Source organism: Apteryx mantelli, chromosome 10 (assembly GCF_036417845.1).
Source record: "Apteryx mantelli isolate bAptMan1 chromosome 10, bAptMan1.hap1, whole genome shotgun sequence".
In the NCBI taxonomy this organism is placed as follows: domain Eukaryota; kingdom Metazoa; phylum Chordata; class Aves; order Apterygiformes; family Apterygidae; genus Apteryx; species Apteryx mantelli.
In genome coordinates, this window is record NC_089987.1 from 2,323,592 (window position 1) to 2,337,780 (window position 14,189).

The window sequence follows — 14,189 nt, forward strand, 5'->3', positions numbered from 1 at the left end:
ACGGGTTTCATTCACACTCTTCTCGCGAAGAGGAGGGCTGAAACCTCCCTTTTTTCACCCTGCATAGGAAAAATGAGGTCATCGGCGGAAGCGCGGGACTCCCGGAGCCGAGCCGGGCTCGGTGGAGGGCCGGTGCGGTGCCGCCGGCTCCGGCGCCGCGGGGAACACCGCTCCCAGGCCATGGCGAGCGGGCGCCTTCTCCGACTGCGCCTTTCCACCTTCTCCTTTTTTGTTTTTAATGAGGAAATCTTGAGAAACCACAAGGTCTCGCTGCTTCTGCCTTTTCTCCCCAAGCGGCTACGGCTCGCCAGCCGGGCTGTTCACTTCCTTCGCGCCGTTTTCTCGGCGAGGCCGGGAGCCGCCGGCGCGTTGCAGCGCCGCGCCGCCTGCAAGCGCAGCGGAAAAACCGCGCTTGGTTTCCTTGCTGCCCGAAGCGGCGCGTTTCGGAAGCGGCTGAGAGCTTTCGGGGGCCGAGCCCGGGTGCCCCGGGGCTGGGCCGGCAGCGCAGCCTCTGCCGCTGGGGAAGTGCGGGCTGCCGCCGGAGCAGGAGCACGTGTTGGAAGCGTCCGCCTCCCTCCCCCAAAAAGGGCCTGTTTAACCCCAAACGCGGCGGCACCGCCAAGGCCAAACCATCCCCGTCCCAGGCTTTGCCAGCCCCTTCGCTCCCAGTTTGAGCTGCTCCGGAGCGTCATGTTTCCCAGGATCCCTCTGCCCAGGGATGCTGGCGGCGTCAAAGCCATGTGGGCACCGGCTCGACTTCCTTGTGGGATGCAGCTCCACGTCTCCCACCGGCAGCGAATGCCGAGGCCGGAGCTGGGCGCCCGGTGCTGCCGGAGGATTTGGCTCCCCGGCGGGTCCCCGCTGTGCCGGGGGGGGCAGGGGGACGGCGCTGCCCCGCTCCCGGAGCCGCGCATCACCTGCGCCGCGGCGCTGCCTCCTTGCGCAATCGGCGCTGCAAAGCCCCGTGGGGAAATTACTGCTTTCTGCCGAGCCCGGGCCGCCGAGCTGGCCGGCTCGCAACGGGGCGGAAGGGGAGTCGGCAGCTCGCTCGGCGGCCTCGTCGCTCACGGGAGAAAATAAGACCTTGCCCAAGCGCGCGAGCGCCGAGCCAGGGGTTTAAATCCCAGCCGGAGGCAGCCTCCCGGCGCAGCGCGGCTCGGGAACGGCGTCGCCGCTTTGCACCGCTGCCGGGGACCTGCCAGCAGGAGCAGGAGGAGGAGGAGGAGGAGGAAGAGCGGCATCAGACGCAGAGCAAACAAACCCGAGCGCCTCTCCGCCCCACGGGCCTCGGAGGCGGCCGCCTGCTGAACCCGCCGCGGTTGCCCTCGCCGACTCGGCTGCGCGCGCCGCCTTGCCCGGCCTGCGGCCACCCGCCGGGAGCGACGCACGCCGGGGCTTTCGGCGGAACAGGTTTTGCCGCGGCCCGCGCGGCGCTGCCAAGGGGGCCGGCTCCGGCGCTCGCCGCCAGCTCCGGTGCTTTTCCACCTGCCGTCTGCTCCCGGCGAGCGCGGCGCGGCCGAGGCCGGCCCGCACGCATGCGCCCTTGCTCCGGCGGAAGAGCCCGCGGCTGCCAAACCCATTCCCCAACACAGAGAGGAGGAGGAGGAAGAGCGTGCTTCCTCTCCGGCCAGGCACAGCCGTGAGAGCCATCCGGCCAAGGCGGGCTCCCGGCATGGCACAGCACACAGCCCGGAGCGCTCCCGTTGCCACAAACCAGCGCATTGCTCCGGAGGGACCCGGAGGCGAGCTCTCCCCTTCTGCTGCCACCACCGACATGCGGCCGCGACGCCTCTCCCGGCCCCGGGGCTCCCGGGCTCCGCAGGCCGCTCCGCCTATGGCCGCCGGATGGGTCACCGCTGCCGTTTTCCGGCCGGAAAACGGATGGGAAAGAGAGTCTCGGCCCAGCATCACCTGCGGCCGTTGCACCCCAGCCCGCCGAGCCCCTCGTCCTGCCCGGAGCGGCAGCTTTCCCACGGCGCTGCCAAGCTCCCGGCACGCCGTGGCCAGGAAAGGCTCTTTTTGGCAGGCTTTAAGGTCGGCGGCTCGGCTGCCACTGGAGCAGCGCCGTGGCCAACCCTGCCGCTGCGGGCCACCGTTCCCCATCCGATGCCGGCAGAGTGCCCCGGAGAGTCCAGGCGATGCTGCGGCACCGGGCCGGGTGCTCGTCCCCGGGCTGCCGGCGAGTCCCTGGGGGCCGCGGCGGGAGCCCGGCAAGTCACCGAAAATACCAGTTTCTGAAGCCAGAGCTGGGCAGGGAGGCGCTGCCAGCGCATATCCTCAGGTCCTCCCTCCAGCCGAGGCAGTAGACGCTCCGTGCCCCACGGAGCCACCCGGAATAACGCGCCGCCCCGGACAGCTGCCCTCGTGCCCCTCTCCGGGCACCTCTCCCCTGCGCACGGGTGGGGAAACTGAGGCAGGGAGTGGCAGCACGGCGCTGGGGCGGCCCAGGAAGGCTGGCAGGCCCCGGCTCCGGCAGCAACGGAAAAGGGCAGATGCACCGGGGACGCCGGAAGAGGGAAAGCGGTGGGAGCTCGTCACCTGCACGCTCCCGAAAGGAAAGGGCCGGCACAGATAGGGAGCAAACAGAGAAGGAGCGGAGCGAGCAGGAGGCGTGCCGGGAGGATCAAAAGCCACGGGGTTACAGCGCCGGCACTAAAAATAGACTCCGGGGCTGGCTACTGTAATCTTTACAAGAAATTCGCTTCGGTTTTCCAGCGCGGGACACGCCGGGCGAAGCCGAGGGAGCGGGGCCGGCCGCGTCCCCCCGCCGGGCAGCGCCACGGAGCAGCACAGACCCAGGCTGAGCAAGTGCGAAAGGGGAAAAACAAAAACAAAACAAAAAGAACAAAAAAACCCCCCAATCGCGAAGAGGCACGGTTTAACAGTGTAGATCGCGCTTGCTATCTGACACCATCTAATAGCAATTAAAGAATATCCACGCACAAAACTATGGCTCCTCCGCTTTCACCCCCCACCCCCCAAATGTATTTGCTACACTTAGCAGAATGGGAGATAGCGATCAAAAAAGAAAGTCAGCCTCCTTCAAACTAATGCAACATCTGCAGCTGATAAAAGGCGCTGAGGAGAGCTCATCTTCTAAATGAAGCTCATTTCACAGAGCGCGTGTGCGCAAGGAGGGGGGGGAAAACCACCCCAAGAGGTAAAATATATATGCAGCCCCCCCCCCCGTCAGATAATTAAAGCGCTTGCATTAATCACATTTGCAATGGAACAAATTGTTGGAGCCCTTTTGCCCCTCTTTTCAGTGTTTGTTATTGTAGCGAATCCTGCTCCAGTCTGGTCGGGAGAGATAAGTAGCCCTTATCGCACTTGGCAATCTGTATCAGCATGGAGATCGGGCCTCGGCGCCTATCGGGGTTCACATCTCCTCTAGCTGAAAGCAGAATAGAAAGGGAAAAGGAAAAAAAACACCCACAGGCAGGCCCCTGCAACTACTGCAAAAAACGTTCACTTCCAGTTAATTTAGGAAAAAATATATATATGTATATTAAAAAAAAACAAAACAACCCCAACACACACAGAGGCACATCAGCAACACGAGATCAATCTCCCGCTTATCAGTTTCCCCAATCTGGAGAGCCAGCGCTGTAACTGCATGCACACGCAGCTGCCAGGAGCCTCGCTCATCATATGTGTGCCCGCACTCCCATGTTTGAAGTTAATAAATATAACAGGCTATCTGGGTTGGAGATCAGCTCCTGCTCTCTATCAGCCCCTCACATCTATCTACCAGCAGAACAAAAGACAGAAGAAAAAAAAAAAAAGAGAAAAAAGAAGAAAGCAGCAGCAGCAGCTGCACGCAGGTTGCTGGGTTTTCACAGCCTCCGAGAGCCGCCGGCGGGAGCGGGGGGCCGGAGCGCAGCCTCCGGCGCCGGCGGCATCGGCGCCCGGCCCCATCCCGCCCAGGCACCCCAGCACGCGGCCACCGCCGGGACGGCGGCGCGGCGAGCGTCCGGCACCGCGGCGTTGAACGGCTCACGCGCCAGGCGCTTTCTCCGCTATCGGGAACTGCCAGCAGCTCCCGCTTACAGCCAGCTTTTAATGCCTTAACACCGCGCGCCATCTGAGTTGGGAGCGGAGCGGGGATGCTCGGCGGGGCGCTCGCCTTCCCGCGGGGCGCCCCCCGGCCCCCACCGCCCCGCGGCCCCTCCTGGCACCTCCCGGCGCAGGGGGGGGGCAGCAAAAAAGTTGCTCTGCCTATTTAAGCAGCTTGCTAAATTAGAAAGCATGAAAAAAAAAAAAAAGAAGAAGAAGAAGGTTAAACTAGCTGGTTAAATATAGTCCAGTGTCTGATCTTTGTCTTATCGCTCTTGGCGATCGCACGCTCTCCCCGCGATCTCCCCTTCGAGCCTATCTGCATCTCACATCAAGAAGAAAAAAAAAAAAAAAAGAAAAAGAAAAAAATGAAGAAGGAGAGGGAACATAGCGTCACTGAGGAAAATAAAATGAGCAGATACGAATCTGGAGGAGGTTTTAATGCTGCAGCCGAGATGATAAAAAGGATAGACTCTGTGGAAACAGGTCCGGTCTGTACATTAGAGGAGTCTGGTTACCAGAGCCCTGATTCATGCATACTTTCCCCTCCTCGGGAGAGAGCAGTAACAGGCGGCAGAAACGCGCTCTCGCAGCGCTATACGTTTCTAATGACTGTTTTCATGTTGACACATACAGGAAGGGTTCCAAGCTTTCAGCTTTTAATCAGTTTTGGCCATCGCTGGCGGCCTGAGATCAGCCTCCCACTTTATCGTTTCTTCACATCTCTGCAGAAAACAGCAGAGGAAGGAGATACGAGCCGCCTTCGGCGCGGCTAACACATTCAGAAACGCTGCCCGTCCTGGCAGCGGCCCCGGCCAGCTGCCGATCGCCTTCTCCCGCGCGGCCGGCCCGCGGCTCCGGCGGCCCCGGCGGCCCCGGCGGCTCCGGCGGCCGGGGGGCTCCGGCGGCAGCCCCGTGCCGCGGCAGGGCCGCCGGGCGCTCGCTTCCTGTCGCGAGCAGCGCGCGTATCCCACACGCCGAACGGCGGCTATCGCTGCGCAGATCAGCATTGTTGTGTCGGCGGCTGAGCGTTCGAGGCAGCGACGCTACCGCTCGCTTCTGCGTTAACTTCGGCTCGTTAAAATGGGAGAGTTACGGAGGGCTCCAGCCCGCGTGTTTAAATGCCACCAGGAAGGGAATAATCTCCCAATCAGACTTTACCTCTTAACTGCAGGCGCGGGGGGGGGGGAAGCTACAGAAGTTGGATAAAACTAAACAAGAAAATTATCAAGGAAGAAAAAAAAAAAATCAAGGAGGCAGCTGGGACTATTTTTAACTCTAACCGGGTAAAAGTCTAGCTGAGCTTTATCACCAGAACAATCACCCCAGGCAGGGAAACAGGTAGGTGCAACTCAGCCTTGCAATTATTTCAAGAGAAAGATAAAGCTATATTATCACATGGTGGCCAGCCTTCCCTATCCTCACATCTCAGTGCTATCACCAGCTTCGATCTGCTCAAAGGGGGAAAAGCAAGCAAGCAAGCAAGCTAAGCCCGTCACTGAAAAAGTTCCAGCACTTTGCAGAATTTCTCGGAATATGCAAGAGCAATCGCCTCATCTCCACCAGCCCTGAAATCAGATTCTCCCCGGTTGATCAGTTTGGATCCCCGGGAGAGTGATAATCCGGAGGCGTTAGCATCAGCGGGGGAGCCTCGGGGGGGGGGGGGGACACAGATACCCAGCGATCCCACGGCCGGGCCTCGGTCTGCCCCTTATCAGCCCCTTCCCAATCTCCGGGCCAGCGGCAGAGGACGGGGCCGGAGCGACGGGGTAAAGGTTGAGGCCGAGCAGGCCGGCGGCGAGGCGATGCCAAGGGCGGCGGCGGCGGCGGCGGAGCGGGCCCGGCCCCCGGTTCCGCGCACCCCGGGCAGCCTGCCGCGATGGATGAGAGGCAGGCGGAGATAAGATCACAATTTCAGGCCGTCCCGACAGAGCGATCTTATCAGGACGGGACTTGCAGAACGGAATATTTTAGAGCTTTATCTGCGCCCCGATCGGGAGCGCCGGTATCGGAAACATCTCGCTGGAAGGAGAAAGGTGGGAGGGCGGCCGGGACGAGGCGGCCGGCGATGAGCGGGCGAGACGGGGCCGCGCAGCCGGACCCGGGGGCGGCGCCGGGCCGTCGGGGAGCCGCACGCCGCAGCCCGCGGCCAGGGGCGCAGCGACCCGTGGGAAGAGCCGGGCGCCGGGGGACCCGCGGGCAGGGAGCCCCGCTCGCCTCCCGGGGGGCTTATTAAAAATGGGGGGGGGTAAGCGTTAAAAAAGAGGGAGGGGGGGAAGGAGGAGGCCCCCCCCCCCGAAGCCGGACAGAAAGGGGAGGCGAGGCGGAGCGGACAAAGCAGGCCGGGCCGGCGGGCTGCCCCGAGGCGCCGGGGCGGCCGGCAGGAGCGGGCGGGTGGCGGCGGCGGCGGCGGGGGGGGGTGGGGAAGAAGCACTCACGCTTGATCTGCCGGGGGTTGCTCTGTTTCCTCCTGGACATCGCTCGGCGGGGGGCGAGCCCGGCGCTCCGGCTGGCGGCGCGCACGGCGGCAGGTGGGTGGCGGCGTGCGGGCCCCCGGCTGCTCGCATGCCCGCCGGCCCGGCGCTGCCCGGGGCGAGGCCGGGGCCGGCTGCGGGCGGGCGGCGCGGCGCGGCGCGGCGGGGGAGCAGGGGCCGCCGCCGCCGCTGCCGCCGCTGCCGCCGCTGCCGCCGCCGGGCTCCGCCGCCGCTTTTTTTTTTTTTTTTTTTTTTCTCAATGGGGCCCCGCAATGTATCAAACCCGCGGAACGTTCCACGGGGGCGGGGCCAGCCCCCGCCGCGCGCCGCCGCGGCCGCCCATAGGCCGCCGCCCCCCCCGCCGGCCACGCCCACCGGATGGCGTGGCCACCGCGGCGCGGCGCGGCACGGCGCGGGGGCGGGGCGTGGCCGGGCGGCGCGGGGGCGGGGCGTGGCCGGGGGCGGCCGCTGGGGGGCGCGGCGGAGCCGGGGCGGCCCGCGGTGCGGCTGGGGGGGGCGGCCCGAACCCCCCACCGACGTCCCAACCCACCCCCCTTTGGGGTCCTCCAACCCCCTCCCTTTGGGGTCTCAACCCCCCCTTTGGGGTCCCCCAAACCCCTCCTGTGGGGTCCCACCCCCCCCTTTGGGGTCCCAACCCCCCCCCATGAGACCCTCAATCCCCCCCCTTTGGGGTCCCCCCCCCCTTTGGGCTGCCCAAGCCCTCCTGCGGTTCCCCGAAACTCCCTTCTTTGGGGTCCCAACCCCCCCATGTGGTCTCCAATCCCCCCACTGGGACCCTCATTCACCCCCCCTTTGCCCCCCCCTCCTTTGGGGTCCTCGAGCCTCTCCTAAAACCCCTCCTTTGGGGTTCCAGCCCCTCCTTTGGGTGCTCAGCCCCACGGAGGGTCCAAACCCCTCTACAAGGCCCCCAATCCCCCCCCCCCTTGGAACCTCAACTGCCCCTTTGGGGCCTCAAGCCCCCTTTTGGGTCTCCCCAGACTCCCTGAGAGCCCCAACCCCACCTGTGGGACCCCCAAACCCTCCTGTGGGGCCCTCAGCCCCCCCCCTTGTGTATGCCAACCCCCTCTTTGGGGCTCCAACCCCCTCTTTGGGGCCCTCCAACCCTCTTGTGGGTCCCCAAGACCCCCCCTTTGGGGCCTCAACTGGTGTCCCCTCTGGGGCCCTGACCCCCTCCACCTGTGGGACCCCCCAAACCTTCCCGTGGGGCCTCAGCCCCCCTTTGGAGCTCCCAACCCCCCTTCAGGACATCTCCTTTGGGGCCCCCGAGCCCCCCAAGAGACCTCACCCCCCGGGACCCCAGCTCGCCCCACATCGGGAATAAGCACAGGGATAACCCAGGAGACACCCCCCCCCCCCCACTGCCCCCCATCCCACTGCCCCGGGGGCATTCGGGGTGGGGGCGGCTGCTGGCCCGGGAGCTGGTGGGTCGCAGCCCTCCTTGCGGGGGGGCAGGCAGCATTTTTAAGGGCCGGGGAAGCCGAGGCGGTGGGAAAGGGCCCTGCATCCCAGCCCCGTTTCCGCGTGTCGCCGCCTTGTTCGGACTCGCGCTCCCCGGAGCACGTGGGAGTCGCAGGGTGCCGCCAGCCCTCGCGCCGGCAGCGGCAGCCGCAGCGGCAGGACCTGCTGGGCCAAAGATACAGCAACACTGCCCCCGAGCTGAGGACTTCCCGGCTCGCTGCGCTTCCCGGCCGGCTGGCGGCTTCCCGGGCCGCGGCCGCGTCGCCAGCCCCATCCCGGTGCAGGGATGCTCTCCGGGCTGGGACCTTGCACCTCCCTTCCCCCCAATTTCCGTGCTTCTGCAGCAACCCCTCCTGCCTCTCGCACCCTGCCTGGCTGCACCGTCCCCCGTCGTCCCTGCTGACGGCTCTTAAAACTGGGCGAGTTTCACGTGTGCGAACCAAAAAATGCCCAGCCGCGAGGTTCCGCCAGCGGCAGGGCTGCACCCCGGGACCGTGCCATATCCCCTTTTCCCTCTTTTCCCCATGGCAGGGAGCATGCCGTCGGCGGGGCTATTTTGGGGCTCGCCAGAGGGGTAAGCGGGAGCCGCTCCTATTTTCTCAGTGCCTGTTGGGGGCCAGAAGGGTTTTTTTCCATCAAGAATAACCAATACTGGCCAAATTGTGCTCGGTTACGGGCGATCGCCCCTCCTCGCCTCGGCGGGGCTCTGCGGGCGGGCAGGGGGCGACGGTCCCCTCTCGCCGTGTGCCCGGCCGCATCCCCTCCGGCGCCGCCTGGACCCCGCTCCCGCGACGGGCCGCTGCTCCGAGCATCCCCTCGGCTCACTGCAGCCCTTCGCCGCCGCCCGGGTCCCGCGCTCGAAGGGCTCCGCGCGGCATGACAGCTGCTGCCGATCGGCGCTCCTGCTTTCCTTTTTCTTTTTTTTTTTGTCTTTTTTTTTTTTAAGGGTTTTTAATTAACTTCCTGTTTCAATGGTGGAATAATGAGTTTTAAGCACCACATGATTCCAGTAAAGAGGTCAAGCCGGCAATGAAGATGTCAAACGAAATTAAGTTAGGAATTAAGAAGAGTTCCAGGGGGAAAAAGAGAGGGAGGGAGGGAGATGGTGCCATGAAAAACGGTTTGCTCTTCCTTCGGTTGGCCAGTCGGCCCCCAAAACAGTCGTGCCCAAAGCCAGCGAGTAGCCCGCTGCTTTTTTCACCTCGTTTGGCCCCGTTCAGTTCAAACCGTAGCCTTCCTGGAGGCCATTAAGCCGCAGGGCGCACAGATCTGCTTCCAGCGCCTTTTAATTCCCTGCCGCGACTCACATGCGTAACAAAGTTAAGCGCGTGTGCAACGTCTTAGGCTGAGTCTTTGCAGGGTCGAGGCCAATGAGACGTGACTGTCCTCTGCTTTGGATCAGCGCTGACGGGAGATAACGCCAGCAAAGGCACTGGCAGGTTGGGCTGGGGCGTGGAAGAGGCGAAGCAGGGCTGCCGCCTTGGGAGATTCCCGTCTCTCCCCGGGGAACGGGGCCACTGTGCAGCGGTGGTTGCAGGGCTGCGGCGGCGGAGCCAGAGCAGCAGGTCCCGTTGCCGCGAATGCCACTGCCCGTGGCCAGGTCCATCATGTGGTCACATTGCTTCCCCCTCCGGAGACACTCGCTGCACCGGTGTTATTGCACCGGGCTGCGGATGTGGGAGGAATTTCCCTTCCCAGGTTCCTGTTATGCCGCCCACGCACCCTTCCTGCAGGTTAACTTTGCTGGTTTTAGCATGTCCCACCAATTCCTGCGGGCTGGGGGGGCTCTGGTTGGGGTTTTGTGACCATTTTTTGGTGCTGCGCTTCAAGGAGAGGATGCAACCGGAGCGACTCCAGCCAGGAAGAATGAGAGACGCCTGGAAACCCTCTCCGATGGGGAAAGGCAGAAACCAGGACCAGGCTGCTCCCAGGAAACACCTCTCCCACCACGAGCTCCTGCAGCATCTGGGCAGCTAAGGCCCCTCCTCGCTTGTGCGCCAAGCCGAGCGTTGCTTCCCTCACCGCCTTGGCGAGCCTGGTTCATCCTTGCAGTACGGAGCCCCGACGGCTCGGCGATGCGTGCAGCCGCCGCGCCGCTCGTGCACCTAATAGCAGCAAGCTGCCCGGCGGCTCCGCCACGGCAAACGCCCTGGGAGCAAACGCTGCCGGAAGAGGTGGAAACCGGCTTTAGTCCTTACCCTTGGGCATCCCTTGCCAGCGTCCTTTGAATTCGCCCGGCTCGCTTTTCGGCATCGTCCCAAGGCCTATTCGATCCCCCAAGGCTGAGACTTTGCAGTCGCTCCAGCTCCGCCGCCGGGTCGGGGACCAGATCCCGGCGCGGGGTGCACGTGGCTCCGGCACCCTGAGCCCCCCACCTTGCTGGGGAGGCGCGAGCGGGTGCCGGTGGCACGGCCGGCTGCGTGCACGCCGGCGCGGGGTTTTTCCCCCCGGCGCGCGCCGTGTTTGCGGCGAGGCTGTTACAGGGTACCAGGATAAATAGCGTGTTTTCCCGCGGAGTGAATTACATGCCTGCAGAGCAGAGATAATGCGCGAGCAGCCGTTTCGCCCATTGTGAGCGAGGTGACATCTTTTTATGGAGCAGTGTACATTTGTATTAGTGCCAATTAATCTGTGGCGATATTATTAGCGACGCGGGGAGAGGATATGTTGGCGGAGGAATGCAAATGGGAAAAACTAAGGCAGCGCCCCGGCCGTATTTCACGGGTGCGGGCGCGGGAGGAGATGGCGCCGGGTGCCGAGCTGAGTGCCCGCGGAGGGTTTGGGCGCCAGCGGGGTCCCCGCCGGGCACAGCGGGAGCCAGAGCTTAAACCAGTGCTGAGCAAGGCACGGCCAAGTTTAACTCAAGAGCATCTAGTCTCCTCAGACAAAAATAAAAAGTCTAGCAGTGCGACCACCATGGTGTCACGCCGGTCTCCTTATCCTCCCGGCGTTACGGAGAGGCTTGAAGCACCTAAAGCTACCAAACCCGGGCGGCTGCTCCAAAGGAAGGGCAGCGGGATCTGGGGGGCTTTTAGGAGCAAACAGCTGCTGGAGCAAAACTGGCCCTTTTTGGGTGGCAGCGAGCAGCGGAGAAGCCCCCAGGCATCCCTGCCCTGCCAGCGGGCTGGCGACGCCGTCCAGCCACCGTTCGCTGGCAGCGGCCCGCAAAGCCCCCGGCACGGCCATGGAGCATCTCGGCAGCCTTCCCATCGGGAACGGTGCCAAGGCACGGCTCAGCTCCGTGCGGCACGGGACCCCGTGCCGGACGCAGCCTCCTCCGCCCCGCCGCTCCCCAGGCGCCCGCCGAGCCGTGCGGGAATCTTCGGCTGCGAGAAGCAGCCCAGCTTCTCCTTCCTCCTTGGGATCACACCGCCGGAGGCCTGCAATCTCCCAAGCGTCAAATGCACCAGGGATGCCGGCTGATGATGCAGGACTTGGCAAACTCGAGGGCTTTAGGGAGCTGAGCGGCGCTGACGGACGGGGCGGATTTTCCTCCCGGCACGCGCCGGGGTGGGGGTCCTGCCGGGCCGCTCATGCTGCACAAGCCGTTTCGCTGTCAGAGGCCGCAGGAGGAGGGGGACGGGCGGGTTGAGAGCAGGCAGGAGACGATGGAAAGAAAGCAAGAAAGGATTAAAAAAAAAGAAGAAGAAAAAAAAAAAAGACTGCCCGGCTCGCGCCTCTGCCAAGCCCCGGGAGCGGGCGCCCGGTGAGTTCGGCGAGCTCTGCCCATCCCAGACCTGACCCAAATTTGGAGATCACCCTGCGGACGCCAGCGGAGCGAGGGACCACCGATGGATGGGGCACGACGGGGCCGGAGAAGCGTCCCCTCACCTGCCTGCAGCAAGGAGTCCTCGGTGGTCCCATGCCCTGCAGCTGAACCTGTCGCTCGCAGTGGGATAATTTTCCGGGTGCCTTGTCTGGAAATGAATCTGGAGGTGAAAGAAAAACACAGTCACAAACAGGCATGAAATACCCCTCTCTCCGGCAGGCTCGCAGCCCTCGTGAAATATAGTAGCGACAAAACATAAAAGTCCCATTTCCAACTCCATAATATTTCCTGCCAAAACATAGTAAAATGTGCTGCTTTAAATTTTCTGCAAAATTCTTTTGAGGTTATTTTTTTCCCTAAATTAAGCCATACTAATTATTTTCAGCCGCTTTATCTCCACTCTGCAACACACCAGGAGGGTGCAGGCGGCAAGCATTTTAAGCTTCCATAAACAAAAGAGTAGTTTGGAAAATAATTCTATCAATTAATCAAATTAATCCTGCAGTTTTAGTTACAAGCCCCAAGTGGCAAGGATTCTAGCCTGCGGTTATGAGCTATCTCTCATTGACAGCGCTTAAATGTTATGATTGCAACAGTAATTAAAGAATATAATATGCCCAGCTTTGTGTCAGCCTCCTACCTTCAGACCTCAGCGCTGGGCCTGCAGAGGTCATCTCGAGGACAAAGTGGTGATGCCCAAACTGTGCCACATCGGGTCCTTCCCTCCTGGACAAGATACCCGTGCCGCTTCCCTTCCTTGCTGCCTGCACGCGAAATGTGGTCGGGCCCCTTTGTAGGAACCAAGCAAAATACTGGTGGTGTCTCCTGGCCTCCTCAGAGCCGTAAACTCAGCACGAGGCAGAGGATGGCGGGACAAGTCCTGAAAAGACAAAATTAGCTCTCCAACCGGCTCGCAGGCCCTGGGACGCACGCGACTTGGTCATCTGTGCCTGGGTTCGGTGGCCGTTGCAGTGTCGCATTGTGTTGCATTGCATTGCACTGGGTTGTGTTGTGGTGCGTTGTGTGGTGTTGCATTGCATTGCGTTGCGTTGCATTGCATTGCGTTGCGTTGTGGTGTGTTGCGTTGTGTTGCTGTGCGGTGCATTGTGTTGCATTGCGTTGTGGTGTGTTGCATTGTGTTGCATTGTGTTGCTGTGCAGTGCATTGTGTTGCATTGTTGCTGTGCAGTGCATTGTGTTGCATTGCGTTGCAGTGTGTTGCTCTGCACTGCATTGCATTGCATTGCATTGCATTGCGTTGCATGGTGGTGCATTGCGTTGCATTGCATGGTGGTGCATTGCAACGTGGCCTAATGGTGCAGCTGATGCTCCTGGACAGCTGGTAGCACTTGGATCTCGTGCACCACTGCTGCCCCTTCTCCTTTACAAACAGCAACACAACCTGGTCGACCAGCTTCAACGACCTCAAACAGGACCGATGCCCGAACACGCCAGCTCCGAAGGGCCGTGCTCTCGCTGGCCAGAGGCTGCTGGAAATGCTCCTTTGGATCAGGAACCAGAACAGGCACTTCGGGCTCTGGAGCAACTCACCTGGAGATGCCGCGTGTTATTTTATACCAGCAGCTCCCACGGCTGTTCCCAGGTAGCGGGAAACCTCAGCAGCCCTGCAATTCTCCGAGGTCCAGCCGAAATCCATGTCTGGGAACACAATCATCCTGATGAATGCGCTGGACTTCCTGCTGTAGGGTGTCCCTGCGGCACCTCGCTCTTGCCCTGGCAGAGCTGGTGCCTTTCTGGCTCGCCCCTGTCCTGGGCTACGATGGCCCCTTGAGCGACCGCTGGCCGGGCGGCACGCAGGAGGTTTGGCCGCTGTGCCAGTGCCGCATTGACGGCGGCGCGCTCCTCTGGCATGGCGCAATTCGGGAAGGTGGTGCTGGCTTGCAGCCCTCCGCCCGGCGCGGCTTCTGCCGTCGCTCGTCTCGCCTTCCCCTCGTGGGATCGGGGTTGAGCTCTTCACCCACCCCGGCTGAGACACCAGCCGCTCCTCTTCTCCCAGCATCTTCCCAAGACAGCACGTGAAATGGAAGCGCAATCCGAATGTGCATCACAGCAGTATTTTGCCATGCGGTGCCAGTTAACCTGCGGCATTCGCTGCTTCAGGATGCAGCGGCGATGGTGAGCCTGCGAAGAGGAGACAGCAAAATCTGCAGCGAGGGTGGCTGGTGTGTCGAGCAACTGCCGCCGAGCTCCGCTTAGCTCCCAGAAACCCCCCCAGATGGTTAAACACTGCTTTGTTTAGCTTATCGCCCTTGCAGAGCTGGTGGGGACTAGAGCTGTCTGCCGCGATGCTGCGAGCTCGCTGGCCCCGGTGCCCCACAGCCGATTCCCGTGTGCTGGCGCCGGCATGGGGCGAGCGGCATGAGCCCGCGCGGGGAAGGAGTCCTGCGAAGG

General features: G+C 62.8%; 1 protein-coding gene and 1 long non-coding RNA gene across 2 annotated transcripts in view; one reads left to right on the forward strand and one right to left on the reverse strand.

Annotated features, from left to right (window-relative positions):
- ZFPM1 (zinc finger protein, FOG family member 1) overlaps positions 1-6,645 on the reverse strand; it is a 39,151-nt gene extending 32,506 nt beyond the window's left edge. Inside the window, exon 1 of the mRNA XM_067302380.1 lies at positions 6,495-6,645. Coding sequence (XP_067158481.1) covers positions 6,495-6,534 — 40 coding nt within the window. The 5' untranslated portion in view covers positions 6,535-6,645. The remainder of the gene's footprint in view (positions 1-6,494) is intronic.
- LOC136992843 (uncharacterized) lies at positions 6,504-10,923 on the forward strand. The gene is made up of 2 exons (XR_010885272.1): positions 6,504-6,587; positions 9,840-10,923. It is a non-coding gene; the product is annotated as an uncharacterized lncRNA (long non-coding RNA).
- Positions 10,924-14,189: the final 3,266 nt, after the last annotated feature.